This window comes from Haemaphysalis longicornis, unplaced genomic scaffold (assembly GCF_048455015.1).
Source record: "Haemaphysalis longicornis isolate Haplotype H1 unplaced genomic scaffold, Haemaphysalis longicornis Haplotype H1 scaffold_10, whole genome shotgun sequence".
NCBI lineage: Eukaryota > Metazoa > Arthropoda > Arachnida > Ixodida > Ixodidae > Haemaphysalis > Haemaphysalis longicornis.
In genome coordinates this window covers 153706318-153723368 of record NW_027526204.1, presented here as the reverse complement: position 1 = coordinate 153723368, position 17051 = coordinate 153706318, and the positions used below count along the sequence as shown (strand labels likewise).

At 47.0% G+C, this 17051-nt stretch overlaps 2 protein-coding genes across 4 annotated transcripts in view; one reads left to right on the top strand and one right to left on the bottom strand.

Moving 5' to 3' along the window:
- LOC144159686 (protein FAM135A) overlaps positions 1 to 12114 on the bottom strand; it is a 73809-nt gene extending 61695 nt beyond the window's left edge. For 2 of the 3 annotated variants that reach the window (XM_077691330.1, XM_077691332.1), the window contains exons 1-3: positions 5653 to 6016; positions 4653 to 4762; positions 759 to 853 (exon numbers count right to left, since the gene is read on the bottom strand). In XM_077691330.1, coding sequence (XP_077547456.1) covers positions 759 to 853; positions 4653 to 4729 — 172 coding nt within the window. In that variant the 5' untranslated portion in view covers positions 4730 to 4762; positions 5653 to 6016. Of the gene's footprint in view, positions 1 to 758; positions 854 to 4652; positions 4763 to 5652; positions 6017 to 11999 lie in introns of those variants that run through there. The other variant, XM_077691331.1, reaches the window with a different exon arrangement.
- Positions 12115 to 12274: 160 nt separating this feature from the next.
- On the top strand, positions 12275 to 13783 carry LOC144159687 (uncharacterized). Its single transcript, XM_077691333.1, has 2 exons — positions 12275 to 12432; positions 13135 to 13783. Exons 1-2 carry the CDS (start codon positions 12348 to 12350, stop codon positions 13665 to 13667), a joined length of 618 nt encoding a protein of 205 aa, XP_077547459.1. The 5' UTR covers positions 12275 to 12347; the 3' UTR covers positions 13668 to 13783.
- The last annotated feature ends 3268 nt before the right edge of the window (positions 13784 to 17051 follow it).

Here is a 17051-nt window from a genome sequence, read left to right as displayed (position 1 = left end):
AGTATATCGTGCCTGCAAGCTACAAGACGATAACATGCACATCTTTCAGCAAAATGTGAAAGAGGATTCTTAACATAAACAGAAACCAGAAAAATCTTCTTGTTTGTTGCTTTGCAGCTCCTATCCTGTTTCCATCATGCTTTGACACTCCGGAGTCACGTACGCATCCTTTGTAGACAGAAGGCTACTAAGGACAGAGCATCATTTTCCAACCTTTTACACTCCTCTATTTCCCATTTTTGTTACTGCTCAGAAACAAATGCTCAACATCAGAAGCCCCTTGAGAACTCGTATTCTGCTCAAGTAAAAACATTTTCACAACTGCAGGTCCCTGAACATGCTCTTAAGCTGCTTGGCATGGGCAAGTTTCTCACAAAAATGGTACGTTGCACCCGACTAGTCCATTTTGTGTTGAACCAGATAACATCTACAAGTAGCTTAGGGGATGTGCACCCCTTGTCAAAATTTTCTAGGCCAAACATAAGCCTTCTGGATTACACAGAATTCAAAGAATAAGCTTTGCCTTTAACTGTGGCAAAAATATTTTATGATAGTGAGAAGGAAAGGTGTTTCCTCTAGCTTTCTGGCATAAAACATTTCAGCCTCGCTCAGAACGTAAGCTTGTACATTGAATTTTTTAGGGCCTGTGCAGTTTCTCCTTGACCTAGAAAGCTTTGACAAATACTGCACAGCACGCTTTTTACTCCACTTCACCCACAACCGGTGCTACATCAAGTGAAGAAAACAAAGAGTCATACCATAGCCTTGAATCACGGTGTTTCTTGGCAGGCTGACCTCCACTTTGGCCGGGAGCCTCGGGGGCACCCTGAGACACGTCCGTATCTGGTAGTAGCTGGAAGGGCACAGAGGCCACAGCGGGCCATCAGCACAAGCACTAGTCATCGCTCTGCAGTCAACACACAAGGATGTCTTTGCGGCCCTCTTTGGGTAGGCAGCCATTATAGCATCACTGAAATGAAATTCGCTATGGTAAACTGCAGAAAAACAGCTCACATAAAGTAGCAAGTGCTGCAATCTCAAAAGCAGGGGCAACAACTTAACTGACAATTGAATGCCCAGTATTATTTTTGAACATGTTGACATTTAAAAGCAAAATCTTGCCAACTCAGACTAGGTGTATAAGTTTAAAGGGCTACGAAGAGAAAATGTGTGTTTTATTGAAAATATTTGGTGTTATATTAGTACACTCAGCATTTGTCCAGCAGCAAACAATGCATTATTCACTGAGAAATTATACAATTGAGGCTAAAATCTCAATTCTTTTGCTGCATCGTATGTTTTGTGACATAAGTAATCCAGGGTAGGCAGGTAAAACCTAAGGATGGTATGCCGACCGGCACTGCCACCATCTCACAGATGTCCACTTCGTTGCCTCGTTTATCATCTACATTCCTAGATGGCACAACAATGCCGCTCCAGGACCGCTCTTCGCCCTCTCCTTCTGACCGGACTTGTAACCTGACGTATTTTTGTTGCAGTTGATAGCACAGTAACACCTCATTAACCCGAATCGAAACATCGGCGAAGTCAAAATTTTCCACGGCACCGAACCATTTCCTATACGTCCCATGTATTTGTTGCCCTTTATTTCGAAGTAGTTTCAGGCCAAACTGCGGATATGTCGAAATCTTAACTGAGAGCGGAACGAAAATTTCACCGCCGAGGACTGTTTCGCAAGATTCACGCGATGGTGCCACACCTAAGTCCCTTGATTTTTTTCTCGTTTAGCCGCGCCTACCCCAAAGCCGATGTTTTCCCCGAACGTTAATTCTGAGCCTAGAGGCCTATCAACTGTCAAGCAACCTTGTGGTGCGTCATGTGACGGTAGAGACATGCGCACAGCGGCAGAGGTGCAGTGTACTAGAAGATAGAGGTGTGTCGTGCGGGGGAAAACCCAATGGAGAGCGCAAATTCCTTTTGCGATGGAAAAAAAAAAAAAAAATTGGCCGCGCATCTGCTCCTTTTGTTGCAAATGACGTCAAAAGACGATAGCCTTTATCAAGTTTTGCCAAGTAAATGCCTCCCTTCGCTTTCCCGCTCACCTATCATGTTGTTCCTCTTGCGTCGCGCTCCTCCCAAGGTAAAGACGCCAAAGGTTTGCTTAAATCATTTTAAATTTCCCGCGTTCCACTGCTCCAAACTGGGTGTCTCGATGCCAACGCTGCCGTACGGCAAAGACGCGCGTGAATCGAGGCACCCTACTTCAACGTTTATAGAACTGCGTTTCCCTAGCCCACGTGCGTTCCAAGCGGAATGGGGAATCTATCTAGTGGAACCTTTCGTAACTGTTGCCACTTGATTTCTTCAAATGCCGCCTGAAGCTATATGGCGCGGGCGACAGCAGGCGACGGCGCAGTGATATTTTTTTCTTCAGTTGATGAAATATTTAATCTCGCCAAAATCAAACATGTACGATTTTTTATAAAGGAACGCTGCAAATATCACTTCTCTATTAATTTGTTGTCTTATATATGCGTAATGTCTTGTTGTTCTTCAACAATATTGACAAGTATGAACATTACAGCGGAATTAGACGGGCACATTTAGCTGTGACTATATAAGACTATTGCGCAGTAAGCAGTTTACTTTGGCCTGGTGGCTGAATCGAGTCACAGACAGACAGACAGACAGACAGACGGACAGACAGACAGACATACAGACAGACCAAAATTTCTGGGTTTAAGTAGCCCAAGAAAGACTATCATCTTTAAAATTGAATGGAGCGTAGCCTTTCTTCGGAGAACTCCTGTTGCAGCCAGCACGACAGGTAAGTAAATAGTAGCGCCTTTTTTGCAAAGCACTCGATATTTCATGGCGATTCGCGCAACTTTGCTTATTTTGAAAATCCGCTTATCTAAAAATATTTCTTGGTTTTTACTACTTAAAGTTAACTAGGTATTACTGTAATTGTTTCGTGAAACATCAGATATGACTCGACAAACAGGGTCATGCATGCGGCCGTTCCACTTATGTCGGTTGGCCAGTGTTGTATCAGACAAGCCCAACAACTGCGTTAGTCGGCCGGCAAGGTACCGCCCTAACTGCTTCTATGCTTACGCGTTCATTCAATAACTTTCATTGTCTACCCCACCATTCTTACTTCTATAAAAAGCATGTGCACAAAATTTAAGCAAAAAAAAGCTCATTCAGCAAGACCATAACCCTTGTTTAATTTCTGTTGGATTTTGCGAGCCAATCACAATGAACTACATGATAGGTTCAGTGCGAAAAAGTAGCTTGTCAGTTGCATGCCTACAATCTGTTTTCCTCGTTATATAGCTTATTTGAGTGAAGCTTACGTTAAAAGTGGTGCCAGTGCTACCGAACAAGGCAATCACGTGTATGAAGCAAGCTTTCATTTTGTCTTCATGGCCCTTTCAAACAAAAAAGGGCTTCAACTAGTACCAGCTACTGTAATACACATTCAATTCAAAGCAGTCACATGAGAATATTGCTGGGCAGTTAACCAAATATCTTTACACAGAAAGGGGCAAAGGAAAAAAAGATACAGCAGCAAACTTCCAAAAGTTTCAATTATGATTTCCCATGCCCTGGGCTACGCGGTGGAGCAGTAACAGCAGAGGGCGCAGAATTGTTTTTTTACCGCCCGACGTTCTTTGCCCCCACATGGCCACAGCGCCAAAAGGGATTCATGCACCAAAGGGATTACACGGAAAGAATTCCCGACAATGCACCACACGCCGCTGTACCGCTCATTAGGCGCAACCATTTTCCTTTTACCAAAAAGCCACACTATCACAGGGAAGCCGTTTTGTACGGAAATATTTGAATTCAGTCTCTAGTTCCCACCTGTATGGCATGTTCAACTAATGCAATTGCCAGGCACACATTGCTGTTGCTTCTTGAGATGCTGCCAGTGGCGATATTTAAAACGGGTGCATTTTATCAATTATGACGATGCTACTAGAGTACAAAAAGTGAGCGGGAAGAACGTATATGCAGACGGTGGCCACCCCTTCATTTAAAAGAACTGGTTCTACCCAGAACACTGTGCTCGTATTTCATGGTCTACAACGCTGACCAACCAAGGTGCAATGCACATTGTCCCCATTCATTACAGACTGCCCAAATACTCCACGGCAGCTCCTGATGAGGGCACCTAAATCTAAAGCCTTTTTTCAGGTTGTGCCATCACTTCACCACAACTTAAAGACTTAGGTACTCCACTGAGGATTGGTAGCCCGCTTGGCACTGAATAAGCGGAAGTACTGTTTCGGACAGTCAAGCCTGGAGGGCATATTAAGGCAAAGGCCTCATGTGCCTCACGAGTCAAAAAATCCAGCACTGGCCACATCGAATGGCTGCAAAAATACACATGCCACATGCAGCCTTGAAAAAAAAAAAAAAATAACTGTGGCAGTAACACTAAACAAGTAACTGCATGCCCCTCCCTAGCACGTGGTTGAGAAAACAGCTCCATTGTGTGCGCATCTCTTTCTTCGTCTTCATTGGTTGTTACCAGAATGCAGACCATTCGGAACTTTGTACTGAGGAAGTACAAAAATGGATTATGGTAGCTTCAGGGAAGGTGCACAACACACACACAATGTAACAGTACAGTAATGCCAGGGGAGCAACCTGAGATTTGTCTTTAGATTCAAGAGACTTACCCTCGCTGAAACAGGTCAACATTGCTGAACTTAAAAAGCTCGACGGAGAACTCCAACGTTGCTTGCAGTTCAGCCATACCGTGGTTTCCTATACCATTGAGGTTTAATTTCTGGACACAAAAGAAGAAACCCAGCAATTGAACACATGAGAAAGCAAGATACTCAACTCACTAGGAATTAAGTATGTGTCGCAACAAGGCACCAAAGTCGTCATTCCGCAGGAAATACGTGAATGGGTGAAAATTTGTTCTGCAGAAATTTTCTTTCGTTCTGTTGAAAAACAAAGGAAGCACCTCAACTCCAACGACACATTTGTTCCATAGGAAGGTACAAGACAGGTGCTTTGGAATTGTAACTTTTTATCGGTATCGAGTTGTCGAGCAAGGCGAACATAACTAATACCACAATTAATTTTGCTCCATGCAGTATAACATCAAGAAAAAGAACGCAAGCTATGGTCACCAAATTAGAGCTTTACGAGATCACAGGATGGGAGTAACGTTTCTCAAGTGCGAAGACGCGTGTCCGGTCAATATGTTTCAAACGATCCCAGAGATAAAATTGTGCCCGTATTTCATACAAAAGCCGTCGTACTTCGCTTACGCTAGTATGCACGAACAGTTCAGCATGCCGTAAAACAGCAATAATAATTATACGACCTGAAACGGCACGACCAGAGCCACAAAACACGCCACTAAGAGCTAAACTTATTTAGTGGCTTTCGGTGTGACCACCGAAACATCCGGTGACAACGTTACTCAATCAGTACATTACCAAACGCGCACAACAGCTTGATTGGCCACAGGAAGTGGTGTACGACTTGACACACAATACATTTCGTGAGATGTAACGTATAATAAGAGATTTTGCCATGTACCGAAATAAAGGAAACGAGGGAAACGAACAACAATTAAATGAACAGTAGGAGACTGCGCGAAAGCAAGGGCGACAAGTGCGCCGGACGGACATACAGAGCGGAAATGCGGAGTCAAGAACTTACGACGAGTAGTCTCAACGAACGGTAGCCATATAAATTTCTTGCCGTGCCACATGAAAGCGCTCGCAGTACGAACCGTTGCCCTGGAGAGCAGCCGAAAGTGATTTAAGCCTAAGCCAAGAGCTTGCGAAAGTGACCGGCGCCGAAACAGACATGGCTTCCGTCTTCCTGTGGCGCGCACAGCACTCAAACCACACAGCCAAGAAGTTTAGACACCAACTCGGACCTACGACACAAATTTTACAGGCCGTACGGGAGGACAACCCTGCTTTACAAAGTACCAAACGGTGCGAATGTTTCTGATAGCATCGCACAAAGCGGCCATTTTCAAACAGCAGGCAGGGTCACTGCAGCTGTAGAGGCTGGACAACCGGACAACTGTATCAGCTAACGTGCATAGGAACATGGCGGTTCTTGAGTAACGGGCTGGATTCTCTGTGTTTGTTTTCCGATCATATGCATGCATTCACAGGATTCAATTGCTCTAAACTTCACTCCTAGATTAGTTTTCATAATTTTTATTCATGCCTACTAAATGGGGTGGCGTAAGAAATGCAACTTAATTGTTTGTACAAAAATTTTCCATTGACAATTGTTTAGCAAATCGTAATTTTTCGTGTCCGCGGTTCAAAAAATGCCAAGAAATTGCCGAGTGCACGTGAGCTCGCGCACGTGAGCGAGGGCCTCGCGGCCAGTATGTTAACTTCCGCCCGGAAGTTAACATACTAGCGCTCATGTGTGCGTGCCTCGCGATAACCGCCCAGCGTCACCTGCGCACGTTTGTCAAGTCAAGCATGCCCACTTAGGGAGACTGGCCAAGATTGCGGCGCCCGCGCGGCAAGGAATTAAAAAAAAAATCAAAGAAAATGCCGAGCGCTCGTGGGTGCGCGAGCCTCGCGGCGGCCTCTCAGCGTCCCCGGGCACGTTTGTCAGGCCAAGCCTTCACACTTACGAAGATGTGTGGAGATTGGCAAAAAAAAAAAAAAAAAAAAGAACTCCAGCGTTCACCGTAATCGTGGCAACATTTGCTCGGAACGATATAAGACTCCAGCTTAGCCGTAATCGTGGCAGCACTTACTCGGAACAAGAAAGACACGTCATAGCGTACGCTCCTCCAAGGTGATGTCCAATGATCAACACTTCAAAATTAAAAAAAATGGAAGAAGCTCACACTAACAGTAAAAATTATGAAGTAAAGGACGTTGCGGTAGCGAAGAAGAAGAAAATAGGCTGCAATCGTGGACTTAAACCTTCGTGATGGTCGTGAAGGTTGCGTACAGCTCCGCTACCTTAAATTCGTTAGTGTGAGCTTCCTTCATTTTTTTAATACAAAAGTGTTTCACACCCCGGTACACAAACATTTGAGTGACGTCATATCCGTCACGGAAGTGACGCCAGTACAACGAAGCAAGCGGCCTGTAAAGGGTGCACTCCTGCACATAGGGTCTTCTTGCGGGGAAGCAACCTTTAGAACCAAAGAGTACGTTATATTCAGGGTTGTTAGTTTTCGGGTTTTATATTTTAACACCAAGATTTCACTGACGTCATATCCATCTCGGAAATGACGCCAGTACAACTTTGCCAAAGCAACCCGCCAGCAGGACGTCGCTCGCCAAGCCCACCCACAAGATAGCCACCGACCTGCAAATCATGCTCAGCTGCAAATTTCGCTGCACCTTTCACTTTCGTGTTTTACCGATTCCTATGACAGAGGAATCAACCACAATTTTTGTTATAAACATTAAAAAAGTAAACCCAGTTCCCCCGGTGGGAAATCAACTTTGTGTCGGCTCGAACGTCAACGGGAGCTCGCCCGAAAGCGGCAACGCCGTCGCCGCGCAAATTCTACGGTTTGCGCAAAGGAGTCGGCAGCTAAGGGAGGTTCCCGTTTGAACACATTCCCATTTCACCCTTCCCGCTTGTTCCCTCCCGTTTCAACCCGGCGCAAAACGACCTTCCCTTTTCGCCCTTTCCCATTTCGCCTGTTCCTATTTGAACCCGTTCCCATTTGAACATTCTCGTTTGTTCCGTGCCGCTTCAACCCGGTACAAAACGACCTTCCCGTTCCGTATTTTCCCGTTTAGCCCCTTCCCGGAATAACGAACCCAGTTTCAACTAGGGTGACTCGGACCGAGGCGTGCAATTTTTGAAATTATACTTAGGTCCGACAGTGTTTTAACATCACAGAAAAAAAAAAAACGTTACGGCTGGTGGAGCCAAAGTATGCAGACACCCTATGAACCTGCAACCTTTTCGCAATGGTCCGTTTTACGATACGCGGTGCCAATTAAAAAACAACACGTAGGTTGCTGCGTTACGTCCGACCCCGTACGGCGTTGGTGAATTATGTACACCAGAAACCACACCCTTCCGTCTGCTTCTCCGTTGGTCGAGCGGTCTGGAACGTGTTGCTCGCATGCGTACTCCGAGGTAGCCGTGATAGTTCCAGCCCCTACGGTTTCATATACGAATGCACATGCACTTATATGCAACACATACAAAAAAAGAAAGGACGAGAATGAACAAAATAGAACCTTTCCGCGGTCGCAGTGCCAGTTTGTAGCATTGCGACCGAACTCTTCGTTTGCGTGTCCTCTATAATTTTGTATCCAGTACAACCCAAGGCGCAGTCTACACCTCCCCCCAGCGAGGGGACCCGCTTGATTCCCCTCTGAACATATTAGTATGAAACTCTATGCTCTGATTCTTTGAGTTCCTGGGCATCATCGACAAAAAGAATCAGAGCATAGAGTTTCACACTAATATGTTCAGAGGGGAATCAAGCGGGTCCCCTCGCTGGGGGGAGCCCGAGGCAGGGTCTCTGCTGCTGAGACGAAGATTTTAAACGAGATACCGAGACACCGGGAAAGGGCAAGAATAAAGTGGTTTCCGGCACACGCAGGGGAAGTGTCGGACACCAACGCCAACCATAACGAAACCGCACACACCCGCGCGCGCGAACTAACGGACCGCGCCGGGTCAAGTGGTGATCACTTGTGGTTCAGTACAAGAGACCGAATGACCAGCTTCAACGAGACAACCAAGGCCTATCGGCTCGCCAGACGCTTGCTCCCGCCGCCCTGTAAAGGGCTGAGCAGGGAGCAGGCAGTCATATATAGGCAGCTCCAAACACGAACGGTCATGAGCGCGGCTTTCATGCACAAGATTTTTCCGGAGGCACACCCCGACGGTACGTGCAGGGTGTGTCGCAACGCCCCTGCGACTCTTGAGCACATCGTCTGGGACTGTCTGAACTTCCCAGAAGATTCTACATCAGGAAGACTTCCGCCCGCCTTTGAAGAGGCTAAGCGATCTGGCAACCAAGACCTCCAACTCGAGGCCGTCCAGCGGGTCATCGTGGCGTTGGCCAGGCAGGAGACTTCGCAGCCCGGTAACGGGCGGTAACGGCCTCTAACCCTGGTGGCGACAGCGAGGACGACACTGGCCAAGTCTGAAATCTTAACTTGGACTTCAACCACAGGCACAATAAATGTTTTTCCAATCCAATCTATGCTCTGAACTGCAAGAAAAAAAGAAATGTTTGTGAAGCGTATGCTCCGGCGTCTTGTACATATATATGGACGCACAATTATGGAACGATTTTGTGTCATTGATCTCCACCATCTTTTGGAAGGAAATTGCGCTGGGTATTGCCCCCAAAGACGGCCTCACACACACACAAAAAAAACGCACTCTTTGACGTGAAGACACTGACTGACGTTAATGCTGACAGCTGATTTCATTCTAAACGAGGCAAAAGCATATGCACGTCAAGTGTGTTCCGTCTTTACGTCAAAGTGTACGTTTTTGATGCCCGTCTTTGTGAGCAATACCCAGCGCAATTTTCTTCCAAGAGATGTTGCACCAACAAGTCCGACTCCGAGCATTACTGAGCTCGGTACCAACTATATTTTTCGTTTCATTCTCTCTCTCTCTCTGTCTATCCTAGCTGTCTTCTTTTTTTTTCCTCCTCGATATACCTAAAGGCGCAACAACAACAACAACATCGCAACTAGGAGCATGTCTCATTTCAGAAGCTGCATGCAGCACTGTGGAGGCTACATTGCGATCGACACTGAGCACGCCCCACTCACTGTGAAGGAGGGGGCCTTGAAAGGTTTCCTTCTCCCCTCTGGCCAGGTGGAACCGCCAGGCCCCGGCGCCTATTCTCGCTCAGTGGGCGGGCTGTTAACAGCAATGTAGCCTCCACAGTGCGCGCCGCATGCAGATTCTGTAATGAACTATAGGAGGCGGCGGGCACGATAGGCATAGTCTACCAGTTTTCGGGAAAGTCCTTGCAAGATGGAAAAAAAATGGCCGCCATCCCGCCCTGCGAAAGTGGATGTCCAGCGAAGCTTTTGTAAACCACTACACATGCTGATGTGTGAGGGTACGACATGTTCCTCGTCATCTCGATGGGCCAGTCACTGGCGCTGGGTTTCTCTGGCGGCAGAGCCTGACGCATGCGCTCGCCTTCGAATGACGCTCTCCCCCATTTTGGCGAACAGCTGCAGACCTAGTTTTTAGCAGGAACACATTGGGGGGTCCCATTGTTCACAGTCGCCTTATCATCTATCGTGCGGTTTCGATGCTTGTTTTGTGGGTATTTTAAGAATACTGATCTCCATGCCACACGTATGATTGCAAAGAAAGACTGCGCTGGGCTTCTCTGGCGGCGAGCGCTGGTCCTTCATAGCCTGACGCATGCGCTTGGCGTCCTGGGCGAGAACTGCTGGATCCTGCCTGGGTTTCTTGTTTACGACACGAAATTTTCCGACCAACAAGAGGCTAACAGCTTCGCTGTAAAACCATGCTTAGGGGAAGACCCGCCTTACCCCCTTTCAACCCCCTCCCCCTAGGAAAAAGCGAAACACCCCTAATGGTAATCGTACTTTTGTTCAAGACAAAGACAAGTATACCTAGCGTTTTACCCTGCTCTTCGGTGTTGTACGCAGTTGATTTTGATCCATTTCATTATTATAAGTACATAAAAATCGAGAGAAAAAAGTCCTTAATATGGGAACGAAATGTGAGCCCTAGGAGATAACTCAATGGTATTAGAAATAATGCAGTCATTGACAAATTCAAAATGATCAAAGACGTTGCGGAACCCGTGCGGGTGCCGAAACGTCCTTGAACTTTTCGACTTGCAGTGGCTGCATTACTGCTTCTTCGTACAGTGCCCAAGCAGACGAATTTTCGTCGAACGTACGTTTGAATACCGAATGGCATTCGCATTATACTCAAATGCGGAAACGCTCGTGACCCGCTGCCTCAAGCAGAAAATACTTTCCAAATTAAAGAGCCAAACCATCGCAGTATTTTATGCTCAACTTGGATGTGGTAATTGCACCTAAATAAACCATAAAACATTCCTTAGACAATTTAAAGCTGCGTAACAATCCTTTGTGGTCGAATTTTCCAGATGGAGGCGAAAAGCGAAAACATCCGTGTGGCGAGATTTCGGCGCACGTTAAAGATCCCCTGCAGGTGGTCAAAATTAATCCGGAGCCCTCCACTACGGCGCACCTCCAGTACCCAGGTGTAGCTTCGGCACGTGAAACCTCATAATCAATCTTATTGTTGAATTTCAGGTGGGTGCCAATTTTCCCTTTGCGGGAGGGGCAGCACGCGCATACTATGTTGTCATCAGTTGATCAACGACTCTCGTCCGTTTTTGAACGAACGAGCCTGTTTCGCTTTTGAGAGAGAAACGAAATTCATTTTCACACGGGACGTCGCCATGATCGGCTTTCTTCGCCAGCTGCATGCCCGCAATGACTGCATTGCACGCCAGTTAAGAGGACCCGGGGTTATGAAGCCGGCTCCACTTGTGTTTACACCTGGAGCCGTCAATGTCCAGATAGAACCAGCTGGAAATACACCTAGCCAGTTTTCTTTGCCTAGCTCTGGGGCATGTCGTAGCTCAAAAAATACTTTGATCCCACGGTGGTCAAAATTTTGCGCACATGGGCTTTGAAAGCATTCAATTTACAAGTGCTGTCGCTTGCGAGCGCGAAATTCCAATTCCCACGGGGCCTAAATTTATCCAAAGTTAAGGAGCGTCGCATAGCAGTCATGGAAAGAGAGAAAACATAGCCATGTAGCCCAGGTGTTGCTTAAAAGCGTAAAACGTCTTCTCAAGGGAAAGTTTAGCTAGTCGGTTACCCGCACGTCAAGATATGCTGGCTAGCGATAAAAAACCGAGAACGGGAGAGACATGCGCAGGACAACGCAACATATTCGAAGATCACAAAACTAGCTCGAAGGAGTGTCTGAAGTACGAAATCAATTTTCCCAGTGCAAAGATAGAATATGCCCTACTCTGTGTACCCAGTACAACTACTCACGTGGAATGAGTCAAGTGCTCACGTGATAGCGAGTGTCGACGGAAGCAGAAACACGCAGTCAATGGCAAGCGACGCACGAGACGGAAAAGTGTCGACTCACAAGGCTGACTGTGTGAGGCCCACTTGCCAGCTTTCCCTTATCGATGAATCGCTGATCACAGTCTCGAACCCATTGGACGGGCCACAAAGGCCCATATAAGCAAGTGTTGCGAGGGGGGCGCATCACAAAACCGCCGCCATCGCCTGACGGTCGCAGAAGCTCCTGCAGAGATAGCAGTTCGGCTCGGAGGCTGCGCTGGTCGGACGCTGGGTGTTTGGATCGCCTAGACTATTCCCCGCCAAGCAAGAATGTTATACGCAGCTGTAGTTCAGCCTTTGGTTCTGTTAGCGTGTTTGGGAATCGCAGTGGCGAGGCCTTCCTCTTTTAATCGGGGTAAGTTTCACTGCTTTAATTTCGGGTTTGCTATACGTTTGTTTTTCGCGATTTTTATGGCCGGCCGTATGATAGGAGCTATGACTGCCGAATTAAGCCCAAAAAATTTTCGATAATATCTGCTTTGAATGCCATGCGATTAGAAATTTGGTGCTGCTTGACTGTTTCGTACTTGCTTCATTGCATTGTTCTTCCGCTAGATCAGTTTTTTTTTAAATTTTGTTCGGAAAGCGTGTATACTTCCGCCCTCGAAGATCGAAGCTCACTCACTATACGACTAGTCCCCGCTGCAACGACTTGGTCATGTGTGCGTTAAGTTGTTCGTTAACGTCGTCGATGTCTTAGCTGCCCAGTGTTAATTAACCTTGCCTCATAACGTCACGCCCGGAAAATGATAACGCGTCGAGAAATATCGGGTAACGTGAGTGCACATGCGCAAATGCTACCTGAGCAAGCATTTTTTTTTTTTTTTCCGAGGGCAGCGGCTGCTACGCACGGGGCGTCCTAGGGCTGATTCTCTGGTATTCGGCAGAGGAAATTTGCTCATTCAGGGGCGCAAAATGTATCTGCGCCGTCGGAAGTAAACGTTTAAGTGAACTTCCGCCCGCTGTACGGAAAGGGGAGTACAGCATCGTACGGTGTTGCTTTAAGATGATTCCAGGTTTTAGGCGAGTTGTTTATCCGCAACTTGTCTTCATGCAGGCGCGGAGCCGTCAAGGCTGGATGTCTTCGCCCCAGACACCACGGCAGCTTCTCAGCCCCATTCGTACACCACGGATGCGAATGTTTTCGAAGAACTCGGCTCGCAGCAGCCACGAGACGAACTAGCTCCTGCTCAAGGAATGTACTACCACAACGTCGTCGACGATCTTATGTCGGGAAGCACGGACGACTACGACGTTCAAGGCGACTACGCTTCTGCAGACCTTTTCGGGCCCGACCCCACCTACTACCCGCCCGCCTACGCGGCAAATCGTTACACCTCCTCCGCCGTGTTACAGAACTTGCAGCAACATAGCGACGAAGCGTCCAGAATCGCCAAGCGATCCCTGGACAGCTCTCCACTTGAGGGTACCAAGCGGCCAGCTTTTCTCGCCCACAGCAACGTCCCGTTCACTTTGGGCTACACGAGGGAAGAAGACTGGCGGCCGGCCTCGACGGCAGCAAGCCGGTACGTCCCGCATCGACCGGTGTCTTCGCATGAACTACCACCGTTCACGGCAGTGCGGCACTGATTAGTAAAAAATTTCTAGGAACCTATTTTCACCATTTTAAGCGAGTTCATATGGCACGCTCTTTTACATTAACCAAGTTGTGTGTTTCGTGCCAATAAACGTCTTTTACAACGTTATTCGTCTGGGCAGTGTCGTTATTTTATCCCCAATATGACGGTCTCCCCTTCCGCGAAAGTACACAACTGTTTAGGTAGCCACGGCAGCGGTAGCCCTCGTTATCGGAACCGCTGCGTTCTCCAAAGGCAAACAGGCACGCACGATAACGTTCCCTTCGTACTCGTTGCGTCATATCTGCTCGCAGTTTTCCTCGGCTTTGCATCTGGGCGTCCTGCGGTTCGAATTCAAGTACTGCATACACAGGGCATTTAACACCGTGATTGAAAACCGTACAGAACGGTGTGGATACACACTAAGCGACGGGTAGCGGCTTCGTTCATCACTTATAGCACAGCAATAGCACGCGCGGGGCGTTGATTGGACAAGCACATTCGGTGCCCATCTCATAGCAAGTGGCATTTCCAAGAAACGCTATCAAAGCCCATCGAAATTTCTAAAGCTGCGAAACGTCGACTTGTGAGTATTACCAGAGTCCTTCAAACGCATTGAAGGACTCTGGTATTACACACATAAGTAACTCGCAATGCTAGCCACCCCCCGCTCCTCCTTTTTTTTTTTTTTTTTTCAATTTCGTTTGGGCTGCAGAAAGCCGTGCAATGTCGACAAGGCCTCCGTGAAATTATTGAATGGGCCCTGAAGCAGTGCCACAGACACAGAAATGCCTTGCATGTTACAACATCTCGCTTTCGAAAAAAAAATTAAAGAAAATTCGGAAGAAATCTATAAGCATAGTGTGGCAGGAAAGCTCGGCGTCTAATTGAACTTCGGAAGACAGAGTTGAGACGTTTGTTTACTTTGGTCTGAAACGTAAACAAAAGATTAGCTCTACCAGTCATTAGTGCTTCGGCTATTCTGATAATTATGCATGTGTTGACATATACAGGGTGTCCTAGTTATTATGAACCAAAATATATAAAAAAGTGGCGCGTGTATATTGTCACGCGAAACCAAAAGTAGTTGTATAGAAACGGTGTTGTCTGTACAGTAGTATTTTTTCTTTGTTAACTAAAGTTCCGCAACCAACATCGCTAAATTTCATTGTAGTTTTATACCAACGTTGCACACAACAAAAAGCACGAAATACAAAAAATGGTTTTCATGGTTTTCAAACTTTCCTTAATGGAATTAGGTCCTGGCTTGTCCCCTGTCCTTGCGTAGGTTGGATGCATGTTTTTCAGTGGGGGGGGGGGGGGGGGGGGAGCGATTTTAAGGAAAGTTGTCGGATCGGTGGCATATCTATCGTGGTGTCCAGCTTCTTTCTTTCTTTTTTTTTGAGGTGTGACATATTTTGCATGACCGGTCCCCATTTTGTTTTTCCCAGACGCTCATTTTGTGCTGGAGAGTGGCTTCTCTGATTTCTTCAAAGGTATAAGACTCAATTTAAAGGCCCTTGCGGTGATTGTGAAAATAGGGAGGTTAGGGCTGCCCTGATGAGCCTGTTTATTTGGCTTCCTTCAGTGCAGGTAAGTAGTTTCTGGTACTGCAGTCTGTATGATATCCGGCTCATGATCAGTGACTGCACAAGTTTTATTATTTTCTCGGTCACTCCTTCACTTCCCTTGTACAGGCGTATTACAGTGTGGGCGAAATGTTCAAAGATTTCCTCTACTTTGGCGGTTGTGAGGTCGGCTCTGCCGCTTCTCTGTAGTGACATGTTTATGATCCTTACGTCACTTTTTTCGGGAATCACATGCTGGCTGATTTTTGAGAGTTTATTATATTTCCCACATGGCGCCAATCACTGTTTGCCGTATGGAGCTTGCGCGGGTGACACTACCTCGAAAATTATTATTTTGAAGTTCTTGTAATTAGACGCCATATACTCGTTTTTTTTTCTTATTGGTGCACATTTTAGTTCGTTTCTAGTTACAATGTAGGCTTTCCTAAGTTGTTGAGAACCTGGAGTTATTCGTTTTCCCCCTTTTTAAGCTAGGTGACACTATGTCGGTGCTGGCATCATTTTAGGTCGTCGTAGCTGCGCTTTGGTGATGGCGTATAAGTTGCGGGCACGGCTGGCGCCCATGTCTGCCCAGCGTGCGCCTACACACGGCGTGAACGAACTTGGGTATGCAGGCGCAGCGCCAGCTCAGTTCACGTACCCTTTCTTTTGCCTCGGCCGAAGTATCATTTTCATCCGTTCCACGATCTAATTGCCACTGCTCGAAAGTCCTGATTCCGGTGATCCTTCGTATCTGGCTGCCTCAGTCATAGTTTCCTTTTAGAACTGAAGACGTGCTTCCGCGCACGTTTGATGAGCACGGCTGATAGCGGACGACTGGCAGTCCACGGCACAATCGAGAAATGAGCCTAATAACGCTAGCACGTTAAAAAAATCGCGCCAATACACCCTGTGAATGTGGTTGGAAAGCAAAGCTGTAACCGGCACCCAAAACAATTACCCATGCGACTTCACTTAAATTCAATCACGTCGCTCTACATTAGGGAAACCAGAGAGAAGTGAAATGCACTTAACCACACCCTTTATTACTTCAAAGAGATATTCTTGGTAAGGTTAAATCAATGCATGATGGATGAACGGTGGCTTGTTGTGTTGTATTGGTGAAGGGCATGAGTGGAAATTTTTTTTATGAAATAAAAGGTAGCAGGTGTTAGCAGATCTCACTTCTCCGTCGCTGCGGCCGGGGACGGAGGCGGCGATATCGGCTGCAGATACGAAGGAGGTGGAGGAGGAAGAGAAGAAGGAGAAAATACTTCTATTCGGATTTCTGAATGGCCCAGAGCGCTGCCCAGGGGAGTGGTTCCTTCTTCACTGGAGCCCATATGCAGTTGGCGCCGTCTGTGCTCTGTTCACGAGCTGATTCTGGGTAGGCAGAGAGGGGCTGGATAGCAGCATCTTCCATTGCTCTTGTTAGGTAGTTTACGGAAAGAGAAGAGGGTTCTGAGGGCTAAAGTTGCACACCCCGATTATGTAGCGGAGTGTTTCTACTTCAGAGCAAAATTTACATTCAGTGTTGTAGTGATTCGGGTACATTAGGTGAAGACGCGTCGGGTGTGGGAAGGAACTGGATTGTATCAGTCGTAGGGTAGTTTTTTGTTCTTTGTAAAGGTCAGGGTAAAGTGAAGGAGGTTAGTTCTGGATTTGGCAACGATGATGCCGTACCGCTGCCTTCGATGTTTTGAGGTGTCTGTGTAGATAACTGCATGATCCCCGCCGAGGGTGGTGTTGAGCGCTTGAGCCCGTGTTTGTCGGCGACTCTCGTCGTGTGAGGGGTTCGTATTTCTAAGCATCTATAGTTCTTGTCCCTT

What these genes read in the sequence shown, in the direction of transcription:
- LOC144159687 (XM_077691333.1), top strand. Translation starts at nt 12,348, where the DNA reads ATGTTATACGCAGCTGTAGTTCAGCCTTTGGTTCTGTTAGCGTGTTTG. An exon ending in GCCTTCCTCTTTTAATCGGG is followed by an intron (nt 12,433 to 13,134) that starts GTAAGTTTCACT and finishes GTCTTCATGCAG; the next exon opens with GCGCGGAGCCGTCAAGGCTG.